Source organism: Drosophila subobscura, chromosome E (genome assembly GCF_008121235.1).
Source record: "Drosophila subobscura isolate 14011-0131.10 chromosome E, UCBerk_Dsub_1.0, whole genome shotgun sequence".
Lineage (NCBI taxonomy): Eukaryota > Metazoa > Arthropoda > Insecta > Diptera > Drosophilidae > Drosophila > Drosophila subobscura.
In genome coordinates, this window is record NC_048531.1 from 10926396 (window position 1) to 10941046 (window position 14651).

The 14651-nt window shown below is 43.6% G+C and overlaps 3 protein-coding genes across 6 annotated transcripts; 1 reads left to right on the forward strand and 2 right to left on the reverse strand.

The window, feature by feature from the left end:
* The first annotated feature begins 49 nt into the window (after positions 1–49).
* Positions 50–13331, forward strand: LOC117891146 (protein argonaute-2). Of its 4 annotated transcripts, XM_034796393.1 has the most exons (8): positions 50–172; positions 794–1080; positions 3262–3423; positions 6194–6268; positions 6980–7768; positions 7833–8055; positions 8117–9727; positions 9790–13331. In XM_034796393.1, exons 3-8 carry the CDS (start codon positions 3303–3305, stop codon positions 9926–9928), a joined length of 2958 nt encoding a protein of 985 aa, XP_034652284.1. In that variant the 5' UTR covers positions 50–172; positions 794–1080; positions 3262–3302; the 3' UTR covers positions 9929–13331. The 4 variants fall into 4 exon arrangements, with proteins under 4 accessions (XP_034652284.1, XP_034652285.1, XP_034652287.1 ...); XM_034796394.1 differs by lacking the exons at positions 50–172; positions 6194–6268 and having other exon boundaries at positions 711–1080; XM_034796395.1 differs by lacking the exons at positions 50–172; positions 794–1080; positions 3262–3423 and adding an exon at positions 4355–5382.
* LOC117891153 lies at positions 2555–2825 on the reverse strand. Its single transcript, XM_034796408.1, has one exon. It carries the CDS (start codon positions 2795–2797, stop codon positions 2615–2617), a length of 183 nt encoding a protein of 60 aa, XP_034652299.1. The 5' UTR covers positions 2798–2825; the 3' UTR covers positions 2555–2614.
* On the reverse strand, positions 2757–3850 carry LOC117891152 (39S ribosomal protein L53, mitochondrial). The gene is made up of 3 exons (XM_034796407.1): positions 3645–3850; positions 3067–3194; positions 2757–3006 (listed from the first exon to the last, which is right to left on the reverse strand). The coding sequence occupies exons 1-3, from the start codon at positions 3788–3790 to the stop codon at positions 2822–2824; spliced, it is 459 nt and encodes a 152-aa protein (XP_034652298.1). The 5' UTR covers positions 3791–3850; the 3' UTR covers positions 2757–2821.
* Positions 13332–14651: the final 1320 nt, after the last annotated feature.

Here is a 14651-nt window from a genome sequence, read left to right on the forward strand (position 1 = left end):
CTGTATCTCTCTCTCTCGACGACAATATTTATTCAATTCCAAAACGGCAAAGCACATAAGTTGTATCTGCATCGCGCGCGCGTTCGTTATACTTTTGCCTGATTCTCACATAACAAAACGATCCGATCTCATCCGTTAAAAAAAGCACAAATCTTCAGCACCCGATTTTCAGGTGAATTAAGAAGTGAATGCCTCGTGTATTCCAAGTAATTAATTGTCAATTTTTGTGCTTAAAATCTGTGTGTTTATGTGCGTGTGCTGGTGTTATTAAGTGTATGTGTGTGTGGGGGTGCTAGTGTTTTAGCATGTCTGTATTGACTGGAAAGTACATATTTGCGGCAATAACAAAATGCAAAAAACAACACAACAATACATAGAGAGCGAGCCAGTGACTAAGAGAGACGGAGAGAGAGAGAGTGCAGCCAAAGCCAGCAACACACATCGGCAACCTTTGACTCATACGCTCACAAACACACTCTCATTCGCGAATAAAGCTTGCAAAAAAAGTATCTGAATAAAAATACAATACAAGCATAGATAGGTAGCGCGAAAAAAGTGTGTGTTGTGTTGTCAAATAAACAGAAAAAAAAGCTTAGCAAATTTGCCATTTTCGTTTATATATATGCATGTGTTAGTATCTGCCTCGTGTGTATGTGTGTGTGTGCGTGTTCAGCGATCTGGCAGCACCAACAACAACAGCAGCAGCCACGAAAGAAATTGCGTTGCGGCGGCCGCAGGCAACCGTGTTTCCTGCACTTAAATACATACAAATATTTCTTGTTTTTAACCAAAGAATCGTTGTACCCCAACTGCTGCCCCAGGAGCACCAAGAGCCTGAACCCATCAGGGCCAAAACGTGTCAATCGCTGACGAAGTGGCAAAAAAGCAGGCCGACGGCAATTCATTCAGTGGAGCCAGTAAACGTTTTTTTAATGAGTGCCCTTCCGAGAAAAGTCATAAGCTGCTACAGTCTCCAACAAGAAAATTATCAACGGAAACTAGCCTCGATTTGTCGCTGATTGGCTGATAGGGGGCGAGCAAGTGCCAGTCCCTCCAAGTCAGCTGCATTTTTGCGATAAGGTGAGTAAACATTGGCCTGGTCCCAGTGCCGGCATCAACAACCCAGCACCCACACCCACACCTCACACTAGAAAGTATCTGGGAATCTGGCGCACCAAGGAGCATATTCGAGTGTTCCAGAACAGCTGCAGGAACTTCTGGTCGCCCACGATTCGTTTTGCACCAAAAAAATGGTTGTGCAGGAGCATAAAAATAAACATAAATGGCGCCTGAGCATATGCTATGGGAGATTTTGAAGAGCGCAGTGTTGTGCGAGCAGGACCACTAGTGCTACCTACCACTAGTATGTATTACTAGTACATTAGTATGCTCCCAAGTCCCGGAGAACAGAACAGAACTTAAGCTTCCTTCCGTTTCTGTTTATGTTTTGGGTAGAAAGGTCACCGTTTATTTACACATACATATGTACATATGTACTCCCAGGGAAAGTATGTGTATGCTGCCACTAATAAAATGTATTGTATTGAAGGACAGTCCCCCAAAATCATTGCACCTGTATTGGTATATGTGCCTCATCCAATTTAGAAGGGTTGTTTTGCACGCCAACAGCTACTTTCACTCTCTTACCCCCCACGCTACCAAATTACGTCAGTAAATCGAAAGACAAAAGTCAATTGCTCTACGCGTACTTCCTCCCATGGGGACAGTTTGATTTCCAATATGGCTGACAGCCACAGTTATGTGCTTGACATTGAACTTGTGAGTCGGAGACAGTTGCAACTAGACCAGCAGTTACTCTTAATAACCGTTAGTATAAAGGCTGGCCTGTGGCGGCAGCGTGGTGCTCATGTGCTGCGGTTACCAGTTGTCAGCTCAGCTTCAAAAGAAACTTTCACCAGGTTTGCAGCTGCTGCCACACTCCAACAGATTGTCTTGCTGCATTTTCGGCTCGCTATGTATGCAGAAATTTCATCGATTTCGCATTGTATTGTAGTTGTTGCCGCACACAGATACACACACCGACTCACCACACCAGGCAGACACAGGCCCGCCATTTTAAAACTTTACCCCAAAAGCTTTGACAGTATTTTCATTTCGTTGGATTGTTCTTTTTTTGTGTTCTCTGCGTGGGAGTGAAGAAAAACTAAGGGGAGACTGCCTGCAAAAACCCAACTGGAACTCCATCTTAACAGCTGTCTTGGGTTTTCGAGGATAGGAGCTTTCGTCTGTACCTGCTGTATCTCTCCTGTGTGCCTGGCCTGTTGCATTTTGTGCACAGCAAAACTGTCTGCTTGACTTCCTCGAGGCCCCAATTATTATTGAATTAAATGCTCTTGCTGGACTCCAACTCTCTCTCTCTGTCTCTCTGACTCTCATCTGCTGACATCAGCAGCAGGAGCAGATGATTTTCCGGTTTGCCAGAGCTGCCAAAACTGGTTTGCGAAACCACCGACCCGATGCAGTACAGCGGTGCGGTCGTTGGAGCTGCTGCCCTTTCGCCCAGTAGTCCCAAAAATACAATACAGTGGAGTTGTACATGTTAAAGCTTAAGTTGTTTAATGTACGTGTGCAGAATTTCGATTGGACTAACAGTTCAGAAGTCGACTGGCTTGATGGTGATAAACCGCGAGAGAATAAAGGCCACCAGTACGGTGGCACAGACGAAGCAAAAGGCGAACGTGTAGAAACTCTCCTCGGTGAAGATGTCGGAAAATGCGGGTATATCCTGGTAGATCTGCTCGATGACAGCCAGGGTGCCTTTGTGCTTCTTTACCATGATGAAAGTCTTCGATTTCTACTTCTACTTCTTCTTCAACACCTTCTTGCTGCCGCCGCCCAGCTTCTGTTTCTCTGCCTTGGTCAGAACCTTATTGGTCACTTCCTCGGGTGGGGCCAGGCTGGAGACGTGCTTGTTGCAAAGCTCCAGGAGCTCCAGGGTGTTCAGGTTGCTGCTATTGAAGCGGATTTCCTTTACTTGAGCTTGCTCTGCACGGAAAAAGAGGGAAATTAGTTAAGGCGAAACAGACACAGTGCAATATTCTCAACCTTGTGCCGCATCAATTAGGGAAAACTTTATCGAAGCCGGCTGACGGTCACACACAATATCCGACTTGACCACGCACTTGGGATTTGTCTGCACCACCTTGGGTGTGGAGAGCAGGAAGAAGAATTCGCTGAAATATGAAAAAGATGGAAATGGCAATTAGTATATTGATTTTGTGCAATTCCCCTTCGTTTCAGCTGCCCAGCAACGCCTCAAACTGACGCCGACACCGACCAAAATGTCAACGGAGCGCGAGCTGGCTCCTGGTGGGCCAGCTCAGCTCCTCACGCACACGTTGCCGTTGACATTTCCCGATCTCCAAATCAACACCACCGTGGGCATCATTGGCAAGGTCTACGGTAAGTTTTCATTCGCCTCACCCTCTACGCTGGGCTGGGTTAATCGGTTTTCGTTCGGTTTACTTCACAATGCACTCTTTGGTTTACTTTTGTTTTCCTCATGCACTTTTGTTTCGAGAAAAATTTTCCACACACTGACCGAAACTAGACCAAACCATGTACTGCGCATGTTTCGTAATCGATAAATGAAAAGCGCTTTTCCTATTCTCCCTCCCACTCACCGGGTGGACTTGACATTTTCCGCAAACGGATCGAATTGGACTGTGATGCGCTTCACGCCCTTCAGGTTGATGCTTTTCAGCTGCTTGCCAATGGCCGAGACAATACCGCCAGAACGGCGAAGAGTGCCACTAAATGGCACCGACATTCCCAAAGAATTTATTGAATTTTGCAATCAAAACAGAATTAACATTACGAGTGCAGCATGTGGCCGCGGACTAATTGATCAAATATACCGAATGACCCTGAAAAATATACCAAAGTACATCTGCATATGTTTAAAATGTACCGTAAATATACCGAATCCGAGTCCACTGAACGAACTTTGGATGAATCCATTTCTTCGATTTTGATATTCTATTTAATATTAACAGCTAGTTAGAGCTCTCAGCCCTAAAAATATAATTTTACCCGATTCATCCGAATTTTTCCAGTCGCGAGATATCCTCGGTATCTAAAATCTTCCAAAATGTTATTTAAATATAATAATATAAAAAACATTAGTAAAACCCTGAAAAACAGCTGGTTGGCTTCCGAAAGCAATATCGAATATTAAGCTATCGAGTAGGGGGCAGCATTTTACAGCACTGAAATGGTGGAAAGCAACCCTGAACTGCATACAGTGCAAACGCACTGGCGACTCGTACTGACATCCCACTCGCACCCATTCTGTCTAGACGGAGTGCTTTGCCCTCATTTAAGTGTGGTTAAGAGTGTACAGCATGCGTCACGCTCACACGTCGCGAGTACGATTTTTGTGTGGACGGTGTGTGGCCTGCTGTGGGAAAACCTGAAGAAAATTGCATTTTTTGCATAATGCGCGACGTGAAAAGCTAACAAAAGTTGTGGAAAATCAAAATTCAATAGTCTGGCCACGGTTTGTGCATAAGATCGGGCTGCGCGAACGTGTTTGGTGCACAAAAACCACGTCTCGAAAATATCAGATCAGAATTATACGTGCACACATATTGCTGCCATATTAAACGCATACAAAAGCGTTTTATTGCTGTATAGAGCACAGCGGAGCGGAGCACCAGGCCAGAGCAGCAATTTTCACACACTGGCGGACCCACACACAAACACTCACGAGCGAGATATGCAAGAATAAAGAAGAATTTTTCTTAGTTGTATTACAAGAGCATTAGATACACATATGTATATAAGTGTATATATACATGCATATGTGTGTACATAGGAGTGTACATATAAACTAAACGAAAGCTGTGCCTACATTTGTGTTCTTTTCCAATACTAAACTTACAACAACAACAACAAAAACAACCACAATAATAATAATATAAATTAACTAATGTTAATGCAAGCAAAAAGAGCCAACAGATCTTCAAAGCCAGTCTGTGCTCATTCCAATACATATACATAAATATATATATATAAATAATTATATATATATAGGTTATATATAACTACGCCTACGCCACGCCCACGCGCAACTACAACAACAACAACATGGAGAATCAACCAAACGAATAAAACTTTAAACTACTTTAAAGTGTGATAAGCAAAAGGCTGAAATCTAAAACAAAAACAAAACAAAAAACTATGAATAATTAGTAGAAACCAAAAGCAACAAGCAACATCAACAACAATCAATTACATATACACCAAAACACAAGACATCCAAACAAACACGAGCCAACAACAACCTTTTTATACATTAATTAAACTATTTTTCCTAAATAAACTTAACTTAGTGCAAGAAAATGTTTCCAGTCGGTCAACGTAAGTCCAGGCGATCGCCGAAGCAAAATAAGAAATTAATACAGAAAAAAACAAAACTAGACTGAAAACCCAGACTGCAATTAGTGCTGTCACAAGGCCCCATGTTTTCCCCCTCCCCCGCCAGCACAGTACCCCCAGAGCACCCACTAATCAAGTTTTTGATGTTCTACGACCACTCCAAAAGCTCTACATAACGCGACACGTGCGTGGAGAGCTGAAAATGCGCAAAAATTGGGTCAACGACCGTCGCGACGCAATAGTTGGTTTCGTTTCCTATTGGGGGGGTTGCTTGGGTCTGGTCTGCTCTGCTCGACAGATGCTCGGCCGGATGTACACCTCTAGAAAACGTCTTCAATTGCGTCGTAACGAAAGAAGATTCCATCCCTGTAGATGATTCTACAGTGTAGAACATTAAAAACAAATCCAACCAAACAACTAGAGGGGCACCAGAGTGCAATAACTATTGTAATAACAAAATTGTGGCTTAACCCCAGCCTAGACCGACACAAAAACCTCCGAAATGGTGACATGGTGACAAAAACAGACATATTTACTTACCATTACATATTATTATATACTATTTATTAATGACGATACAAATTGTAACTAAAATGTTATTAATCGCACTCTAATTTCATTTTCTTTTCTCGCCTCTTATTTCGGTTATCTCATCATTTCACATTTGGTATTTTGATTGGGATATTCACTTGCCAAAACAAAATAAAACAAAAACATATTCATTGGCCATCATCTGTCACATTTATGATTTGAATTATTTTTGCGTTTATTTGATTACATTTTCTTTTTATAGAGTCACAGTGGACGCCCTCGCCCACGCGGGCTCAGAGTCCCTCTCAGGCGCAGACTAGCTTCGAAACGCTCACATGTAAATTTCTCTCCAACAAAAATTACCAACTAAAATTTACTAACTACAACTAAAACTGTTATACAATTTGATTAATTCGAAAGCTACAAACTGTTTGTGTTTATGTGTGTTCTTTGGTTGATGTTCTTTAAACGATTCTAGCACCGCTCTAATCTAAACCTTTAAAGCCCAACAACACCAAATTAACTTTGTTTAGCAATGTTTTTACTAACGATTAACAATGTTTATATTTTACGTTTCGTGTAAATGTTTTTTTTTTGTTTCCTCGTATGTGCACTTGAAGTATAACTTTACAGTCTACACTGAGACTAAAACACATCTCCACCTCCGACTAATTTAATGTCTTGAGTTGTAGTTTCCGTTGCATGGCATTTGTTGCTTTGTTTACATTTTAATGCTGGTTTCACTGTTTGATGGAGAATCTCTTTGGAATTCAACGGTACACAAGCAGTCGCAAGCAGTACACTTGTTGTAACACTAGTTGCGTCTCCTTTTAACTAGTTGACTTGTAAATGAAGCTTAAATCGCAGTTAAATTCTTTAAAGTGTTGTACAACATCAAAAGTTCCAGAGACTCATGCCATTACACTATGCATGTGAAAACTGTCTTTTACACGTTACGTTAACGTTAGTTAGTGTTTTTTTTTTGTTTACCTGTATAACATTCGATATCAATGTGAGAAATGAATATAACTCGAAATTGGCCTTGCAGCACCACCAGCGCCTGGTTCATCGGTCAATCCCACCGCTGTGACCAGCCCAAGTGCCCAAAATGTGGCAGCTGGGGGTGCCACTGTTGGAGCGACGGCCTCTTCAGCCGCCGCTCAGGTCGCGTCCACCCTGGGCACCACAACCGGTACTGTGACGGCTGCAATTGCCACCGCTACTCCGACCACCAATCCGGATATGCCCGTCTTCACATGCCCGCGTCGCCCGAATCTGGGCCGCGAGGGCAGGCCGATCGTACTTCGAGCCAATCACTTCCAGGTGACGATGCCCCGCGGCTATGTCCATCATTACGACATCAACATACAGCCGGACAAGTGTCCGCGCAAGGTGAATCGCGAGATTATCGAGACCATGGTGCAGGCCTACAGCAAGATCTTTGGCGTTCTGAAACCGGTGTTCGACGGACGCAACAATCTGTACACCCGCGATCCCCTGCCCATTGGCAACGAGCGCCTGGAGCTGGAGGTGACACTGCCCGGTGAGGGCAAGGACCGCATCTTTCGCGTGACCATCAAGTGGCAGGCGCAAGTCTCGCTATTCAACCTGGAGGAGGCTCTAGAGGGTCGAACGCGTCAAATTCCCTACGACGCCATCCTGGCCCTGGACGTGGTCATGCGGCATTTGCCGAGCATGACCTATACGCCCGTCGGGCGCAGCTTCTTCAGCTCTCCGGATGGCTACTATCATCCTCTGGGTGGCGGACGTGAGGTCTGGTTCGGTTTCCATCAGAGCGTGAGGCCGTCGCAGTGGAAGATGATGCTGAACATTGATGGTGCGTTTTAACACAGTTCATTTCTCTCTCCTCGTTTGCTAACTTTCTGTTTGTCTGTTTGCAGTTTCGGCCACCGCATTCTACAAAGCTCAACCCGTTATTGACTTTATGTGCGAGGTGCTGGACATACGCGACATCATGGAGCAGCGCAAACCGCTCACCGACTCCCAGCGAGTCAAGTTCACCAAGGAGATCAAGGGACTCAAGATTGAGATCACGCACTGTGGCCAGATGCGGCGCAAGTATCGTGTCTGCAATGTAACCCGCCGACCGGCTCAAATGCAATCGTAAGTTCACTCAGGGACTGTAGACTGTAGCAGTGTCTAACAACCGCTATTCTTCGAACAGATTCCCACTGCAGTTGGAGAATGGTCAGACCGTGGAGTGTACTGTGGCCAAGTATTTCTTGGACAAGTATCGAATGAAGCTGCGCTACCCGCATCTGCCCTGCCTGCAGGTGGGACAGGAGCACAAGCACACCTATCTACCGCTCGAGGTGTGCAACATTGTGGCTGGCCAGCGGTGCATCAAGAAGCTCACCGACATGCAGACCTCGACGATGATCAAGGCCACCGCACGCTCGGCACCGGATCGCGAGCGTGAGATCAACAACCTGGTGAAGCGGGCGGACTTCAACAATGACTCGTATGTGCAGGAGTTCGGCCTGGCCATCTCCAATTCGATGATGGAGGTGAGGGGACGGGTGCTGCCCCCGCCCAAGCTTCAGTATGGGGGACGTGTGTCCACAGGCATCACCGGGCAGCAGCTGTTTCCGCCCCAGAATAAGGTGAGCCTGGCCTCGCCCAATCAGGGCGTCTGGGACATGCGCGGCAAGCAGTTCTTCACGGGCGTCGAGATCAGAATCTGGGCCATTGCCTGCTTCGCTCCGCAGCGAACGGTGCGCGAGGATGCCCTGAGGAACTTCACCCAGCAGCTGCAGAAGATCTCAAATGATGCCGGTATGCCGATCATAGGGCAGCCCTGCTTCTGCAAATATGCCACGGGGCCGGATCAGGTGGAGCCGATGTTCCGCTACCTGAAAATCACCTTCCCGGGCCTGCAGCTCGTCGTGGTTGTGCTGCCCGGCAAGACGCCCGTCTATGCAGAGGTCAAGCGCGTGGGCGACACCGTCTTGGGCATGGCCACCCAGTGTGTACAGGCGAAGAACGTGAACAAGACATCGCCACAGACGCTGTCCAATCTGTGTCTGAAGATCAACGTCAAGCTGGGCGGCATCAATTCGATTCTGGTGCCCTCCATCCGGCCCAAGGTCTTCAACGAGCCCGTTATCTTTCTGGGAGCTGACGTCACCCACCCACCAGCAGGCGATAACAAGAAGCCCTCGATTGCGGCTGTTGTTGGTTCAATGGACGCCCATCCGTCGCGATATGCGGCCACCGTGCGCGTACAGCAACACCGCCAGGAGATCATCCAGGAGCTGAGCAGCATGGTGCGCGAGCTGCTGATTATGTTCTACAAGTCGACGGGTGGCTACAAGCCCCACCGAATCATCCTGTACCGTGACGGCGTCTCCGAGGGACAGTTCCCGCATGTGCTGCAGCACGAGCTGACCGCCATCCGAGAGGCGTGCATCAAGCTGGAGCCCGAGTACCGGCCGGGCATCACATTCATCGTTGTCCAGAAGCGCCATCACACGCGACTCTTCTGCGCCGAGAAGAAGGAGCAGAGCGGCAAGTCCGGCAACATACCGGCCGGCACCACCGTCGATGTGGGCATCACGCATCCAACCGAGTTTGATTTCTATCTGTGCAGCCATCAGGGCATCCAGGGCACCAGTCGACCCTCGCACTACCATGTGCTCTGGGATGACAACCACTTTGACTCCGACGAGCTGCAGTGCCTCACGTACCAGCTGTGCCACACCTATGTGCGGTGCACACGGTCCGTCAGCATACCAGCTCCAGCCTACTATGCACACTTGGTGGCATTCCGTGCCAGGTGAGTTGGAAATACCCTGCAGCGTGTTGCTAGGACTCAAATTCTAATACTTATGCCTTCAGGTATCATCTGGTGGAGAAGGAGCACGACTCGGGCGAGGGTTCACACCAGAGCGGCTGCTCAGAGGATCGGACACCAGGAGCCATGGCCAGAGCCATCACGGTCCATGCGGACACCAAGAAGGTCATGTACTTTGCCTAAAAAGTAGCCAATACCAACACCAAAAACCATAACAGAAAAATTACCCCAAAAAAACCCCAAACAAAAAAATCAAAAATCAATTTCGAAATTCAATTCGAATAAGCCAAGAGATATAGTGAGAGAGAACCTCCCCACCATCCCAATAATCCTACTCCCAAGCCCCTACTCACAACAGAAAAGCCAAGCAAAGAGAGTTCGAGAGAGGGAGAGCGTGCAAGCGAGAGAGTTATGGTTAAGTTCAAAGTTTAAAGTTTAAGTTGCTAAAGTGAGAGAGGGAGAGAGTATTTAAGGAATATCTTGCATGCATTAGTTTTAGACCAAAACAACACAAACAAAAATCCCACAGCAAACACTCACACACACACACACACACCAGCGACACGACACGACACCGTGAAGAATTGATTATAGGAATAGGGGATAGGGTACCGGGAAGGGAATCGAATGTTTAATGCACAACAAAATGTGAAAATTCTCAACAAAAGCGTAGCAAACAAATAACAACAGCAACAAAAAAAATGGTAAAACAATTCAACAAAAGAAAACTAAACTTAAAGGGAACAAAACTACGAACGCAACACCAAAAGCCAAGCAGCAGCATTATTATCTATCATCAAACTTACTACGAGAACAACAAAAACACCACGAGAGATAGACAGAATTTTTGTAAATGTGGGGGGAGGGCGAACGAATCCAATTATAAATACAATAAATTGTACAATATATTTTTACAACTAACAAATCGAAGACATGTGGGAATGAATCGTAGGAATGAATGAATGGAATGGAATGCATACAACCAAAGGTTTTTAGTATACAAAATCGAAAGAAAAGAAAAACAAAGCACACAAAAAACAATTGAATATGTTTGCTGATCGAAGACTCACACAACAACAACAACAACAACAACAAGAACACAACCACACAGAAAATAAGAACCACAACCACACGACAACAAAATGAAAACTCTGATTCTCTGTACTGTGAACGAAGACCACCACCAAAATGAAAATGCAAATTAAAATGAAGATGAAGATGAAAATTTAAGGGAATAAACTATACACCAATAACTATTGTGTGTGGGGGACACTCGACTCGACAAAGGCATTAAAGCGCTGAAACACAACTTAGCATATACGAAACGAAATAAACGGATAAAATACTTCAATAACTAAAGTGCAGATTCAACTGAAAACATTTAATAGTTTGTAAGATTGGGCTCTACCAAAAAATCATAGAAGTGCAGACGGACAGTATGACATATATATACATATATATTTAGTAGAGAGAGATATATATAGTGAAAGAGCGGCGGCATAACGATAACTCCAATTTCTACAAGGGACAAAACGTATGTTAATAACAATTGCTATTAATATTTACATAGATTTATGAACATCCAACAAATACACACTAATACTAATTAGAATGTTTTTTTTTTTTTTTTAAAGAATCGGGGCAGTAATCAAGAAACCAACCAACAGAAACAGTTACGAATGCGATACCGGAAATACTTAAGCAAACACATACATACATACATACATCAATTATATATATACATTTATTATGTGTATACAATGTATAATTTTGTTCAAAAGTGCAAATAATATGCTGATATTTTGTGTTAGTCTTTAGTTAGTCTTTTTTTATGCTCATCGAGACAAGACGCCAAACGCCCGTAAAACACACACACACACACACACCAAGTCCCCCAGGCATATCACTCAAGTGTCCACCCCTTTATTTATGTACCTTAAACCGTAAGCTTAACTTAACGATATTTAATTGTATTTAATATTTTAAATTTTTTTAGAGCAAACCCCATTATTTGTTATTTCCTCGCCTTGCTGGGGCGAGAGAGCATCAATGTAATTTCGTATTAAAAATTAACTTTTAGCCAAGTGGTGTACGGGTAATATAAAACAAGGTAAAAACAACTCCAACTCCCCCTCCCCACCCCGCTGCACTGCACTGCACTGCGTGTGGGGGGTGGTGGGCAACAACATTTCAATATTTTACAAAGTAGTTTTAATTTTGCCATTAATCAAATACAAAACAAAACAATACAAAAACAAAAACAAAACAAACGACAAGAGAACAACAAATGCAATATGGAAAGATGAATAATACATGTTCTATATCGAGGACACAGTTCAAGTTAACATTATAATGATTTGTTATTAAAAATGCAATGCAGGAGGAGAGCCATCTCTCGCCGTCCCTTCTGCACCAGCACCTTATTTATACTTATACTTATACTTATGTATTGTATGCTATGTACGAGTACAACCCACGCAAACAAACCCCCAAACACAATCATCAAATTAGGCTTAGTTTTGCCAGTCGCATAAATGATGTGAGAATTGTAAAATTTAATATATATATTCTGTGTTTATATATAAATATATACATTAATTTGCATGTATACATTTATAAAACTTACAAATTAGTCGGTAATCCTCAGTGAGAGAGAGAGCGAGAGAAATAACATTTCTGATCTGATCGAAGAGCTGATTTATTTGGAATTCAATTGTAATTTAAACGTCGTTTCCATTCGATTCGTTCTTTGTAGTCACGTTTCAACACAAGGGATTAAAATTTAAAATTTATTTCTAAACTTAATGTTTACTTAAAGAGAATGTTTATTGCCCACCCCATCATCTCCAAGCGGAATCCAATCCTAATTTTAAGCAAAACGCAAAAACGAAACAATGCAAAAAGGAAAGGGATATCGAGGTTCATACATGTACGATAATCTTGTCTAGGTTTAAGCAGAAGCTGAAGCACAAAGCAGAAGCTGAGCGCAGAGTGAAAGTGTGTGCCCGACAATGACAATGAATGCATCTCGTAGCTGTAGAATGATCCTAGAATTCAGCAATAATTTACTTTCACCGAGAGACACAATTGAATGATTTGGAAAAGTCCAAAAGCTTTAACTAATTGCTAGACGGAACATTTATGGAGACCAGACCATCCACATCCATGCAAGAAAAAGGCCAATAACTATCCAGACAAGGGGCAGGTACTTGCATCCCCCATATACTTGTATCTACATAGTTTTAGATACTATATACACATATACACACATGTATCTTTTACGAGATTTAAATGTAGATACTAGAGTACACCACGATTTCCTTCTTCAAGCAATACACACACACACACGTAACATACACACATGCAACAATTTAACGGTTTCTTCAGTGTGGCAGCTATCGCAGATAGAAGAAGAGTGGAGAAGAGAGGTCGAAGAATAATCAGGAGAAGACTCAGAAGAACAGTGTAGAACGTCCTATACCTTAAGTTCTACGCATAAGTCGGGGTCGGGGATAAAAAAACATACAGAAAGACAATTTAAATTACCACATAATCTGTCAAAATTCAATTGAGCTTTATACTAAAAACGAGAAGGGACGTGTGAGACGCTTCTTACGCGTCACAACTTTTATACCCGGCACTCAGTACTACATCTGCACTTTAGCGGTTATTTGTCCAATTTTACATTTTTTCTTCATCTGTCATCTACATCAACAACACTACTCACGCCAACACGCTCCTTTAGCTCGCCACCCTCCCCTATAGACACACACTGCAGAGTCAGCGGCAGAGGAAGCGGCAGAGGCAGCGGCAGAGGCAGAGGCAGTGACGTGTCAGGGGCCAGGCCATAAACAGCGCGAAGCAGAGTGTGAATGCTGCGGGACGGGGTGGGTTTGGCTACTGCAAATTAATTTCTTCATTGTGGCTATAATAATGATCCAATCGGATTCCAATTTGGTGATCTGATAGATAAGGTCATTCCCTACGGAATGGCGTTTTTAGTTTTCTGTTATCTTCAAAATTGTAGATTTGGGAGGTTTTTGCCCTTTTGCGGGGGCGGAAGGGGGCGGGGCTCATTTTTGAAATACACTGGTTTCAGTGTGAGCATACAGCAGTCTGGTGCCAAAATTTGGTGGCTCTAGCTCTTATAGTCTCTGAGAACTAGCCGACAAACAAGACGGACGGACGGACAGACGGACAGACGGACAGACAGACATGGCTCAATCGACTCGGCTATTGATGCTGATCAAGAATATATATACTTTATGGGGTCGGAAACGTTTCCTTCTGTGCGTTACATACAACCGTTATGTGCACAAATACAATATACCCTATTTACTCTTCGAGTACCGGGTATAAAAACCCAACATAAACGATACGGAAATGCAAGATGGTGAGATGGGATGGAATATCTACCTTAATTGGGATAGGATCGGAGCGGGTCGTATTGTTTCTACGTATATTACTTATAAATGTGCCGTTTATAGATGTCTACAATTATATACAACATATAGTTACATATATATACTATGTGTACATAAATAGGGATAAAATCAGAACAAAATCGAAGCTAGAACAGCAATTTGCACAACTCTTCCTAAAGGAAATAAAAATAAAATAAAAATACAAACAAAATCTATTTGCCACAATTACCAATTAGCCAGAGAAATCGAGAAATGATAAGGACTAAAAAACACCAAGCAATTATATAGGTTCTATATATGGTATATGTATCTCCAACTAATGTAACTTGCATATACTTATATATGTGTGTGTGTACTCTATATACTCTTCCAATCAGTCCCGCAGTCACACCCACACGCACGCACTCGCCACGAATCGGAGATAGTTAACCCTTAGCTGAAATTCGACTAGAAAATCGTACATAATCCTTACATACTTACAT